The sequence below is a fragment of the Grampus griseus genome (assembly GCF_964374135.1).
Source record: "Grampus griseus genome assembly, chromosome: X".
Taxonomy (NCBI): Eukaryota; Metazoa; Chordata; class Mammalia; order Artiodactyla; family Delphinidae; genus Grampus; species Grampus griseus.
This window is the reverse complement of record NC_138999.1, coordinates 86,735,928-86,749,124: the sequence shown is the minus strand read 5'-3', so window position 1 is coordinate 86,749,124 and position 13,197 is coordinate 86,735,928. Positions and strand designations below refer to the sequence as shown.

General features: G+C 39.3%; 1 protein-coding gene across 1 annotated transcript in view; it reads left to right on the top strand.

The window, feature by feature from the left end:
• Window positions 1–2,776: 2,776 nt before the first annotated feature.
• The window catches only part of NOX1 (NADPH oxidase 1), a gene marked incomplete at both ends in the record, with an annotated part of 33,541 nt that continues 23,120 nt past the window's right edge, over window positions 2,777–13,197 (top strand). The window contains 9 exon segments of the mRNA XM_082681065.1: window positions 2,777–2,819; window positions 3,029–3,183; window positions 6,243–6,300; window positions 6,303–6,337; window positions 9,182–9,309; window positions 9,543–9,616; window positions 9,954–10,099; window positions 10,203–10,384; window positions 10,471–10,603. Of these exon segments, the coding sequence (XP_082537191.1) occupies window positions 2,777–2,819; window positions 3,029–3,183; window positions 6,243–6,300; window positions 6,303–6,337; window positions 9,182–9,309; window positions 9,543–9,616; window positions 9,954–10,099; window positions 10,203–10,384; window positions 10,471–10,603 (954 nt within the window).

Here is a 13,197-nt window from a genome sequence, read left to right as displayed (position 1 = left end):
CAGTCCACCTCCAAACACCCAATGCACCCCTGTTTTCCAAAGTCCTCTGCTACAGTACCCCATTCTAACTACTCCTTATTGCCAGATGCCCCAGGAATCTATTATAGGTCCCCTTCTCTCTGGATCCTGCCTTCTGTGAAAATATGAGTTACAGGTGATAGTGGGTTGATTCCTTACTTCCCTCTCTCTCCTTAGAGCAGAGGCTTCATCCCCCACCCCCACCCCTCCATCAGTACAAGATAACAATGGAATTTAATTATAGCCTCTGGGAGCATAGCTTTTTAATTCCAATGGTAAGAATTTCCTACCCTATGACAGACTAATGAAAAGGCTGTATGTTAGTGGGGTGGGGAAGAGGAATGTCATTTTGAATTTCTCAAAAAATTATACAACATAGGAGACTGCCTGCCTGACTTACTTATACTTTCTCCTCTACCTCTCATCTGCCTTGGTCTCATTAAAGGCAACATTTTCTTATTTTAGAAGTGGAACCATGAATCTGTCATATTTCCATCCATTTCATATTTATGTACAAAGAGTTGCAATTCCATAGCCAGACAAGCAACAGAGATCTGAGTGAAGGTTTCCCTGTTGATGACAGTACATTATTTGGTGTTTACAGAAGGTAAAAGGATCCTGATACTATTTGACCAATATTTCACCCAATAATTTTTCTATAATTTCCTCATTTAGGTAGAATTGAAACTAGTTAGGTAAAACTACTTATTTAAGCTTTCAACCCACAGCACAAAATACTTTACAGGGCAGCCTATTCTCATGCTCATTTTTTTTTTTTTTTTTTTTTTTTTTGCGGTACATGGGCCTCCCAATGCCGTGGCCTCTCCAGTTGCGGAGCACAGGCTCCGGACACGCAGGCTCAGTGGCCGTGGCTCATGGGCCCAGCCGCTCCGCAGTATGTGGGATCTTCCCGGACCGGGGCACGAACCCGTGTCCCCTGCACCGGCAGGCGGACTCTTAACCACTGCGCCACCAGGGAAGCCCTCATGCTCATTTTTTTAACGTCTTTATTGGAGTATAATTGCTTTACAATGGTGTGTTAGTTTCTGCTTTATTACAAAGTGAATCAGTTATACGTATACATATGTTGCCTCCTCCCATGGACACACCAAAATTACAATTATTTACAGAGAAATTATTGATCAGAAGAACAAAAGACTAGCAGAAAAGATCTTCTACAATTAAAAATATAGAGAAGGAACCATAATGAGACAGGACAAAAGATGAAACATCAAGAAAAAGAAAGAGAAGAAAAAATGAAAGAAACAAGTTCATACTATCACCTTTGCAAGAGGGGCTGAAGCCAGGTTGAACTTTTGATTTCCAAAACTTAGTCTTTTGGTGTAAGGTGGCCAAACAAGGATGCAGAGCCAAGCACTGTGAAACCTACAGACACATTGAAGAGCTCAGGGAATACGACGTCTTTCCCACCATGTCAAAACTCCTGAAACCAATCTCCACATCCTCTGTAACCACACAATAAAGACTTGGGAAATCACACCAGAAAGGAAGGAAGGAAGGAAGGCCAGAAGCTAGACTAGGCACCTCTCAAAGAAGAAAACTCACTCAAATGGCCAACAGTTGAATTAAAAGATGCTCAACTGGGCTTCCCTGGTGGCGCAGTGGTTGAGAGTCCACCTGCCGATGCAGGGGACACGGGTTCGTGCCCCGGTCCGGGAAGATCCCACATGCCGCGGAGCGGCTAGGCCCATGGGCCATGGCCGCTGAGCCAGCACGTCCGGAGCCTGTGCTCCGCAACGAGAGAGGCCACGACAGTGAGAGGCCCACATAACGCAAAAAAAAAAAAAAAAAAAAAAAAAAGATGCTCAACTGGGAGTTCCCTGGTGGCCTAGTGGTTAGGATTCCAGGCTTTCAATGCCATGGCCCGGGTTCAATCCCTGCTCTGGGAAATGAGATCCCGCAAACTGTGGGAACTACATGTACCAACATGTATGAATCTCAGAGACACAATGTTGAGTGAAAGAAGCAAATCACAGGAGCATATATACATACAAACAGTTAGATTCCATTTACTTAGAGGTTCAAAAACAGGAAAAACTAAACAATATGTTGTTTAGGAATGCATTTAGTTAGTAAAACTGTAGAGAAAAACAGGTCAATGATTACTCCAAATTTCAGGATAGTAGTTACATCTGATGGGGGAGAGACTGGGGAAGAAGGGAAATCATGATCACAGAGGGACACAGAGAGGACTTTAAGATACTGGAAGTAAATATTCAATTTTTTAAACCTGGGTACTGAGTACATAGTTATTCATTCCTTAAAATTATTTTTTAAATTACATATATATGTTTTATATATTCTTCTGTGTATATTTCACCATTTTAGAAAAGGAAAAATATCAGTGCCCAGAACTGAACACACAACTCTAGCTAATCCATCATACTAGAATACAATCACCTCTCTCGTTTGGAATACTTTGCCTCTGTTTTTTTTGGACCGAGGTGTTCATTTGTACCTGCTAAATTTTCTTTTGTTTTATGTGGCCATTCTTTTCACTTGTCCTTCCAACCAGTCAAGTGCTCCCCAGAGCCAGATCATCTTCCAGAAGAACTGGTAAACAAAGTTTCTGAGCTAGCCAGGCTGAGGTCCAAATTGCAGCAGGCAGCTGCAGCAGCTCTTCTGAAAGCCCACCTTAAAGCAGCTTCCTTAACATGCGTGCGTTCTGCCCTGCTTTTCCTGAGATCATCTGTTTATAGCCTCAGCCTAAAATCTTCCTTATGAGAAGCCTTAGCGAATGTCTTATCAAGGAAGACAATGCCTCACATTAAATCATGTTGATAAGTTGATGGGAGAGAACATTCTCACCCAAGAAGATTGTTATTTCCTGAAGGGATAAAACCCCACCAGGGAAAACACCTGTGGTACTTATAGGTAGGGCTGGTCTACCAAAGCTGATAACATAGTTCTGACCAGAGGAGGAAGGCAGAGTGCATGTATTCATTCCTGAAAGCTTTGTGGGTAGGTGTGCATCTTTCACATATTAAAGATTCACAGTCCCTGAGCTGGACAGAGGTGCCAACCCTGAAGAATCTCTCCAGAATCCAAGTTGCTGAATCTTCCCTGCTGCCTACAGAGGCTCCAAACCACCACTTGACAATGGGAAACTGGGTGGTTAACCATTGGTTCTCAGTTTTGTTTCTGGTAAGTGATGTTTCACTTTCTAATAATTACTCTTAGAGTAAGGAGACATTATGTTTGTTAATATTTGTGAAGTTGCTTGAAAGGGAAAGATTCCATGCCAATATTGAGCTCATCAAGGCCAGTTATCAGCTGAAAGGTCCAACTCTAGGATTACATATATGTTTTATATACTTTTCTGTGTATGATATATTTCAGCATTTTAGAAAAGGAAAAAAGTCCAACTCCAGAAATTGATTGGTAAAGAGACAAAAATATAAACCACAAGTATTTGGAATTTCAGTCTGTTTTCATTTTTTTGTCTTCTCTTTTTCTCTTCCATTTCACTTCTAACTAGTGCCATGGAGCATTCATTTCTCTCCATTCTTCTTATATTGCTCACATCAAGAAATAATAAAATTGAATGTTTGAGATATAAGTGATCTTAGAGATTATTGTCCAGTGCTGTCCACTAGAAATATAATGTAACGTCACATATGTAATTTAAAAATTGTCTAATACCTAGACAATTGAAAAAGGTAAGAAATAGGTGAAATTAATTTCCAGTAATATATCTTGTTTAACCCAATATATCAAAAAGTTATCCTTTCAACCTGTAATCAATATGAAAATATTAATGAGATAATTTATATTCTTTTATTTTTACTAAGTCTTTGAAATCCGATGTGTATTTAATACTTACAGCACATCTCAATTAAAACTAGGCATATTTCATGTGCTTAGTAGCCGCATGTGCTTAGTGGCTACAGCTTTGCGTAGTGCAGAACCAAACCAACTCTTTGATTTTATAAGGGAAAATAAGACCTAGACATCACACAGTGAATTGATTGCAGAGCCATCACTCAAAGCTAGCTCCCCAGGGTTCAAGCCAGAATGCCTTTACCACACCACATATGCACAATCCCCTTCTAATGCACTCTCTAACTGAACTCTAGTTTCAGTTCTGCTATTAATTGAGTGACCTTGATCAAATTATTTATCCTCTCTAGCCTTCAGGTCACCTGTGTGTGGGTGGTGGGGGGATTGATGAAAACTAGATTAGATATAAGTGTGTTTCTAGGTCTAAAATCCTCTGCATTTTTTATCCCTCTCTTAGGTTTTGCTTGGAGAGTTCATCACCCCTGGTGGTGATGATGATGTAACTAGCTTTGATTTTTCACCTTGCACCAATCCCACTGGCAGGCTCAGACTTCTTGTTATCTCTGACATACACTCCTTTGAACTATTATTTTAATGAAAAATAAATTACCCCCAAAATATTTTTACTCTTCCTGCCAGGTCTTCTACTCTTTCTTTTCCATTCATAGTGGAGGAAATTATAGTCAAGGTGGGGAATGGAATTCCTTACTCTCAGATGTCACTGTATTTCATCATTCATCTTACCTACAGTTGATGATGTGCTGACACAGAGGTCTTTACCTCTGTGTCCCTCTCAGATTCTGAAATATTTCTGCTCCCTCTAAATAAGCTTCTCTCCTTTGTCTTCTGAACTCTTGAAGTATCTGTGGCTTTCACCTCTCTTTTTCCATTAAGGTCAAATGATCTCTGGAAGACACACAACTCTGGAAAGGGTGTGTGGGCAAAGAATGCAGGAAGAAATTGATTGGTAAAGCCAGTCTGGTGATGACACAGGCAGAATTTATTGAGCTTCTACTATGCACCAAGCACTGTATTAATCACTTCACATACATTATTGCATGTAAGCCTCACAGCATTGCTGTGGGGTAGATATAGTTATTGTCCGCATTTTATAGGTGAAGAAATTGAGGTTCAGAAAAGTTAAATCACAGATCTAAGATTACAGAGCTAGAAAGTGGTGGAGCTAGAATTTGAGCCCAAGGAGTTTGACTCCAATATCACACTTCGAATCACTATGTTATGATGCCAGAGGTGTGTGAGTGGTCCAGATCTAGGGAATCTGAATGGGCCATGTTTTAGGCTAAAGGCCCTCTACCTGTGGGGCTGAGATGGTTCTGGACCATCCTGGGGCCATGGATATATATCAGAGGCATCCCAGTGCCCTAGAATCCTGATCAATTACAGACTAGCACCTTCAAGCTTGGGCTAAAGCCCACCTGGTTGTTCTCCAAGGAAATGGATGGTAGGTTCCAAATTTCCCTCTTTGCCAATGTAGAGACAGATCTTGGGACAGACAAAAGAAGTCTTAAGAGCTCAAATGAGTCCAAAGCAATGATAGGTTAATTTGAAAAAAGAATCACAATCTAAAAACAGGAAAGTGTATGTCAGGAAAGTGTATTAAAGAGGCAGGCCCATCTGGAATGGTTTAGTCCCTTCAGATGGGTATTGTCACAGATGTTAAATTTATTTTCTATTTCTTTAGAAATCCATTTATTCACGTATTGCCTTCTTATAGGTGCAATAGTTTGAACGCTCCAATCCAGAAGTTGGCAAATGTTTTCTGTCAAGAGCTAGGTAGTACATATTTTAGGCTTTGCAGTCCATATGTTCTCTGTCACAACTACTCAACACTTCCATTGAATCACAAAAGCAGTTATAAACAATACAGAAATAAGTAGGTGTGGCTAAGTTCCAATACCACTGTATCTATAGATACTGAAATTTGAATTTCATATAATTTTCACGTCATGAAATATATTCTTCTTTTGATTTTTTCCAACCATTTAAAAATGTGAAAACAACAATATATAACAACCATTCTTAGCTTGTAGGCTGTACAAAACGGGTGGTGAGATAGATTTGGTCTATGAGCCTTGATGTGCTGACCCTGGTCATTAGCATCTAATGCATGTCTTGAAGTCCTAACTGACTCAGAGTAAGTTGACTCATTTAAAATGAAAACAGATATGGGAATTCCCTGGCGGTCCAGTGGTTAGGACTCTGCACTTCCACTGCAGGGGACAGGGGTTCTATCCCTGGTTGGGGAGCTAAGATCCCACATGTTGTGTGGCACACCCACCACCCCCAAAATGAAAACAGATAAACACAAAATAGCCAAATGGTAACACTATTTTCTACCCCTTATCTACTCTTTCCTGTACCCAAATTTCACTTTATCCCTTGCTTAATTTTTCTTTCTCTAGGCTGCTTGTTTGGGGCTGAATGTTTTCCTGTTTGTGCATGCCTTCCTGTCATTTGAGAAGGTAACAAGTACTACTACACAAGACAAATCCTGGGGGTGAGTATCACAGTTGTGATGTGGGGAATCTCTGTTTTTTCTTATCTCTGACGCTGGCTTCTTTGAGACCCAATGCCCTCATTTCGCCTAGAGTTAGAGTTGCCAGAAAAAAAATACAGGATGCCCAGGTAAATTTGAATTCCAGAAAAATAACAAATTTTTTTTGGGGGGGTATAAGTTATTCTACATATTGCATGAGACAATATTAGAAAATTATTCATTTTAAAAAAATCTGAAGTTCAAATTTAGCTAGGCATCTGTATTTTTGTTCATTAAATCTGACAGACCTGTCCAGGGCACACTCCCCAGACTCAATAATGAAAATACACAGTAAAGAAATATTGAGCAATTTTCAAACTGGTTTCCACAGAAATTCAGGTATCCCTACAGGGTGTGAGGGGAAGGCTAACTGGGCAGTGTCTCTACTTCAACCAAAGCAACCTTTATCTGTCTTATGGATTCCTGCTTATGATTTTAAGAAAGAGTTTGGTTGAAAACAAATAAATGAACAAGTTGAAAACCACCACTGTGGACTGATCTCACAGAAAAATACCTATCAAACAAGAGGGATACTTGGGGTGGGGGGTTTTGTGAAGTGGGTGGTGTTGCCAAATTCAAGGCCTGTATAAAAGGTGGGGTCAGGTCAGAGTAACAGGTTGGAGAAGGCTGGGGAAGGAGCAGATCAAGGACAGAAGAGGAAGGGTGGGGGTGGGTATGGCACGTTGGTGTATGGAGGTTCCTTAAAAACTAAAAATAGAGCTACCATACGACCCAGCAATCCCACTACTGGGCATATACCCTGAGAAAACCATAATTCAAAAAGACTCATGTACCACAATGTTCATTGCAGCTCTATTTACAGTAGCCAGGACATGGAAGCAACCTAGGTGTCCATTGACAGATGAATGGATAAAGAAGATGTGGCACATATACAACGGAATATTAGCCATAAAAAAGAATGAAATAATGCCATTTGCAGCAAAATGGATGGACCTACAGATTATCATACTAGGTGAAGTAAGTCAGAAAAAGAAAGACAAATACCATATGCTAACACATATATATGGAATCTAAAAAAAATGGTTCTGAAGAACCTAGGAGCAGGACAGGAATAAAGATGCAGCTGTAGAGAATTGACTTGAGGACATGGGGAGGGGAAAGGGTAAGCTGGGACAAAGTGAGAGAGTGGCATGGACATATATACACTACCAAACGTAAAATAGATAGCTAGTGGGAAGCAGCCCCATAGCACAGGGAGATCAGCTGGGTGCTTTGTGGCCACCTAGAGGGGTGGGATAGGGAGGGTGGGAGGGAGACACAAGAGGGAGGGGATATGGGGATATATGTATACATATAGCTGATTCACTTTGTTATAAAGCAGAAACTAACACAATATTGTAAAGCAATTATACTCCAATAAAGATGTGTTAAAAAAAAAAAGAATTCATCCCATACAGATAGCCTCCACAGAATATGTAGCTGTGAAATTGTAGTCCTATGTTCTTCAAGTCACTTGTCAATTTTAGCTTTAAGGAACCTCTGTGACTCAAATAAGCAAGCAGTGGAAACCAATGTGGAAATGCAGGATATTTGAGTTGAGCAGAGAAAATTTACTCAGAAACAGAACAGGCCGTCTCTACCAAAAACAGTTGGAGTGTGACTCAGCAGAGGGAGAAAACACAGGTCGTGTGGAAGAGTCAGAAATGGAAAACAGTAGGGCAGCTCATGTTCATTGCACTGCCTGACATTGTAAGCCATTATGGATGGTAGGCAGATCTTGACCTGGCTTATTAAACCAATGTCACGTTGTCCCGGGTTTAGGTTGTATGGAAAAATAGTTTTTGTGCCGAAAAGATAATTAGAAAAAGGCCGAGAAATTGTTAACTCTATCTCATATTCTTTTAGCAAGTCATTGACAGGCATACATGTAAGGCTGACCAGTCAGCTGAAGTGAATAAAAATTGCCTGGCTGCTGCCACCACCTTCACTGCTGCTGTGAAATTGTCACACCCCATTGTCTGCAATCCCAAGGAGCTGACTCAGAGACCAGTTGTACAGCTGAGGAGAGAAGTCGGAATTAGCTACCACAGAGTTGAATATATTCTGTCTAGCCTATACTAATCAAGCCTATTTCTGGGCTCAATACTTCTTTGAAGCACTGATTCCTTGTCTCCTTTTCTAGCAGCTTCTACTGTTGGATCAGATTGATCTTGATGTATGCTGCCTGGCCACCCAAGGAAATCAGTTTGAAATTTTGTTCTTAGAAGTTCTCCCTTCTCAAATCTCTACCTAAGTTTAAAATTTTTGCTCTGAGGGGTTCATTCGTTTTGCCCATTTTATTCAATTATTAAAGAGATCTTAAATATAAATGGTTAATTTTTATGGTTTTTATTACATGATTATTACATGCATATAATTGCAACATTAGAAAATATAGAAAAGAGGAAAAATAGTTACCATCTGTAATTATAACTCAAAATATCTAAGCTTTATTTAAAGTGCAAATAAAATATATATGATCTTCAAGATTGTTTTACAAGTGACAAACTAAAATCATAATTGAGTGTATTAAGCTAAAAACCTTGTAAAGTATTATATTCATATAATTTATTTGTTAACATTAAATCTTGTTCTCTTTCATATTGATAAATATATAGTCAAACATTTCCAAACCACTGTCATGAGGATTTCTCAATTCAATGTTAAGTTCAGCAAATTTTCTGTCATTTGTAAACAGAGATTTTGGACTGATTGTCCAGGTCTCAGGCAAGTGGACTGGGCCCATGCTCACCTGCAAGATGAGGAGATGAAGCAGCTAATGGTTTCTTCTCTCCTCTGTTCTAGTTGGCATTGGCCTGGGCCCAAGCCTCTGCTTGCAGCTTGCATTTTAACAGCATGCTGATCCTGCTTCCCATGTGTCGAAATTTGCTGTCCTTCCCGAGAGGCACCTGCTCACTGAGTCCCAGCCAATTGTAGGTCAACTTTCACATTAAAGACAAGAGACTCTTGACGTCTCAGTAGGACAGCTCAACACCAAGCCCCTAGGAATGGAAGCCAGAGGTCTCCTTTGGTAACCAAGGGGGTGAGCAAGAGTGGGTGTGTATTGGCACACTCTATGTAAGACATGTTGGTTATGGGTTAGCGAATTTCATAAAGCTGCCTGGATACACCCGATCTTGATCATTTTACATTTGTTGTTTTGTAGGCGCACCCTGGGAAAGCAACTGGATCACAACCTCACCTTCCACAAGCTGGTGGCATATATAATCTCCCTACTGGGTAACTGGGGCAAACGATGAAACTGCAGGCTCCTGGACATTCAGAATCTAGTTTCATTCATCCATGCGTATAAACATTCAAAATATATTTATTGAACACATGGCATTATTTGCCAGGCAGTATTCTAAACCTGCTTTCATGGAATTTACATTCTATTCCTTTGGGGACAGAGTGAGTATAAAAAAGATCTTGTTCTCTCTGTAATCATTATTGGGCACCTTCTGTGGACTCACCATTCTGCTTGGCACTATATATAGGATCCTCCTCTTCTAGTGGGGCATGCCTGCCATGATGTTTCTGAGTCAACTCTCACATTCCTTTCCATCTTTTCATTTAGCTATTCACATCACCACACACCTGTTTAACTTTGAACGATATAGCAGAAGCCGACAGGCCACAGATGGATCCCTTGCTTCCATTCTCTCCAACCTATCTCATCAGGAGAAAAATTCTTGGCTAAATCCCATCCAGTCCTCAAACACGGTGAGTTGACTCAAGGGCAAAGCATCTGGAATCTGGTCATGAGCAGGAAAGGCATGGTGTCCCTGGTGGACATTGTGTCAGGCTGAAATTTCTACTTTCATAGACAATGGAGTATGTGACATTCACCCACATTGCTGGTGTCACTGGAGTGATCATCACAATAGCTCTAGTTCTCATGGTGACTTTAGCTATGGAATTTATCCGGAAGAGTTATTCTGAGGTCTTCTGGTATACACACCATATTTTTATCATGTACTTCATTGGCTTAGGGATTCATGGCCTTGGGTAAGGTCCTCAAACTCCCATTTTCATGCCCCAGTTCCTGACCTTGCGTAATTCTTTGCCACATATTGTCTTTTTGTCTGTCTCAGTGGACTTGTCCGGGATCAAACAGAAAAGAACATGGATGAGAATCATCCTCACAAGTGTGCAGAGTTTTTTGAGAAGTGGAACGATCCTGACTCCCACTGCAAGCCTCCCCAATTTGAAGGGCTCCCCGCTGAGGTAAGACCAGGACAAGGATAGTAGATTCTTGTTAGGAGCTGTTATTGTTATTATTACTCTTCTTATGATAACCATTATTAGCTCAGCCTGGTGCCGGCTCCTATGGAGGACATATGCTATACGTTATTCATCTTCTGACTGAAGGCTTGTACCCTTTGACCAGCATCTCCCCATTTCCCCCACCTTCCAGCCCCTTACTACTTTCTGTTTCTGAGTTCAACTTTTTTTCTTTTTTTTAAAATTGAAGTATAATTGACTTACGATATTATATTAGTTTCAAGTGTACAACAGAGTGATTTGGTATTTTTATACATTACAAAATGATCACCATAATACGTTACCATCCGTCACCATACAAAGTTATTAAAATATTATTGACTATATTCTCCATGCTGTACATTACACCCCTTTGACTTATTTTATAACTGAAAGTTTGTACCTTTTAATCTCTCTCACCTATTTCACTCATTGCCCCCCTCCATCTCCCCTCTGACACCACCAGTCTCTTCTCTGTATCTACGAGTCTCTTTCTGTTTTGTTATGTTTATTCATTTGTTTTGTTTTTTAGATTCCACGTGTAAGTGAAATCATAAGGTATTTGTCTTTCTCTGACTTATTGCACTTTGCATAATACCCTCAGGATCTGTCCATGTTGTTACAGATGGCAAGATTTCATTCTATTTTATGGCTGAGTAATATTCTATTATGTAAGTACATATATATAATATTCCATTTTATATATATATATATATATATATATGTCACATTTTCTTTATCCATTCATCTATCAATGGATACTTGGTTGCTTCCATATCTTGGTTATTGTAAATAATGATGCAATGGACATAGGGATGCGTATATCTTTTCAAATTAGTGTTTTTGTTTACTTTGGAAAAATACAGTTGACCCTTGAACAACTCAGGGGTTAGGAGTGACAATCCTGGAAAGACAAAAATCTGTGTATAACTTTACAGCTGGCCTTTGTATCCACGTTTTGGCATCAGCAGACTCAATGAGCCACAGATCTTGTAGTACTATAGTATGTATTTATTGAAAAAAATCTGAATATAAATGGACATGTGCAGTTCAAACTCACGTTGTTCAAGGGTCAGCTGTACCCAGAAGTGGAATTGCTAGCTCCTATGATAATTCTATTTTTAATTTTTTGAGGAACTGCCATACTGTTTTACATAATGGCTGCACCAATTTACACTCCCTCCAACAGTGCACAAGGATTCCCCTTTCTCCACATTCTCACCAACACTTAATTGTTGTCTTTTTTATAATAGCCATTCTGAAAAGTGTAAGGTGATATCTCATTTTGGTTTTGATTTGCATTTCTCTCATGATTTATTGATATTGTGCATCATTTCATGTGTCTGTTGGCCATCTGTATGTCTTTTTTTGAAAAATGTCTATTCAGGTCCTCTGCCCATTTTTTAATTGAGTTGTTTGTTTGATGTTGCGTTATATGAGTTCTTTGTATATTTTGGATATTAACCCTTTATTGGATATATCATTTGCAAATATCTTTTCCCATTCAGTAGGCTGTCTTTTCGTTTTGTTGATAGTTCCCTTCACTGTGCAAAAGCTTCTTATTTGATATAGTCCTATTAGTTTATTTTTGCTTTTGTTTCCCTTGCCTGAGGAGACATATCAAAAAAATATTGCTAAGACTGATGTCAAAGAGCATACTGCCTGTTTTCTACTAGGAATTTTACGGTTTCAGGTCTTACATTGAAGTCTTTAATTCATTTCGAGTTTATTTTTATTTATAGTGTAAGAGAATAGTCCAATTTGATTATTTTCCCTGTAGCTGTCCGGTTTTCCCAACACCATTTATTAGAGAGGCTATCTTTTCTCCATTGTATGATCTTGCCTCCTCTGTCATAGATTAATTGACCATCTAAGTTTGGGTTTGTTTCTGGGCTCTCTATTCTGCTCCATTCACCTATGTGTCTATTTTCATGCCAGTATCATACTTTTTTGATTACTGTAGCTTTATAGTGTAGTTTGAAACCTGGGAGCTCTAGCTTTGTTCTTGTTTCTCAAGACTGTTTTGGTTGTTCAGGGTCTTTTGTGTTTCCATACATATTTTAGAATTACTTGTTCTAGTTCTGCAAAAAATGCCGTTAGTACTTTGGTAGGGATTTTGATTACTGTAGCTTTGTAGTGTAGTTTGAAACCTGGGAGCTCTAGCTTTGTTCTTCTTTCTCAAGACTGTTTTGGTTATCCAGGGTCTTTTGTGTTTCCATACATATTTTAGAATTATTTGTTCTAGTTCTGCAAAAAATGCCATTAGTATTTTGGTGTAGGGATTGCATTGAATCTGTAGATTGCCTTGGGTAGTATGGTCTTTTTAGCAATAATAATTCTTCCAATCCATAAGCACAGTATATCTTCCCATGTATTGTGTCCTCTTGAATTTCTTTCATCAGTGTCTTATAGTTTTCTGAGTATAGGTTTTTATACCTCTTTGTTTAGATTTATTCCTAGGTGTTTTATTCTTTTTGATGCCATTGTAAATGGGATTGTTTCTTCATTTCTCTCTCTGATAGTTCATTTTTAGTGTATGGAAACACAACAGATTTCTG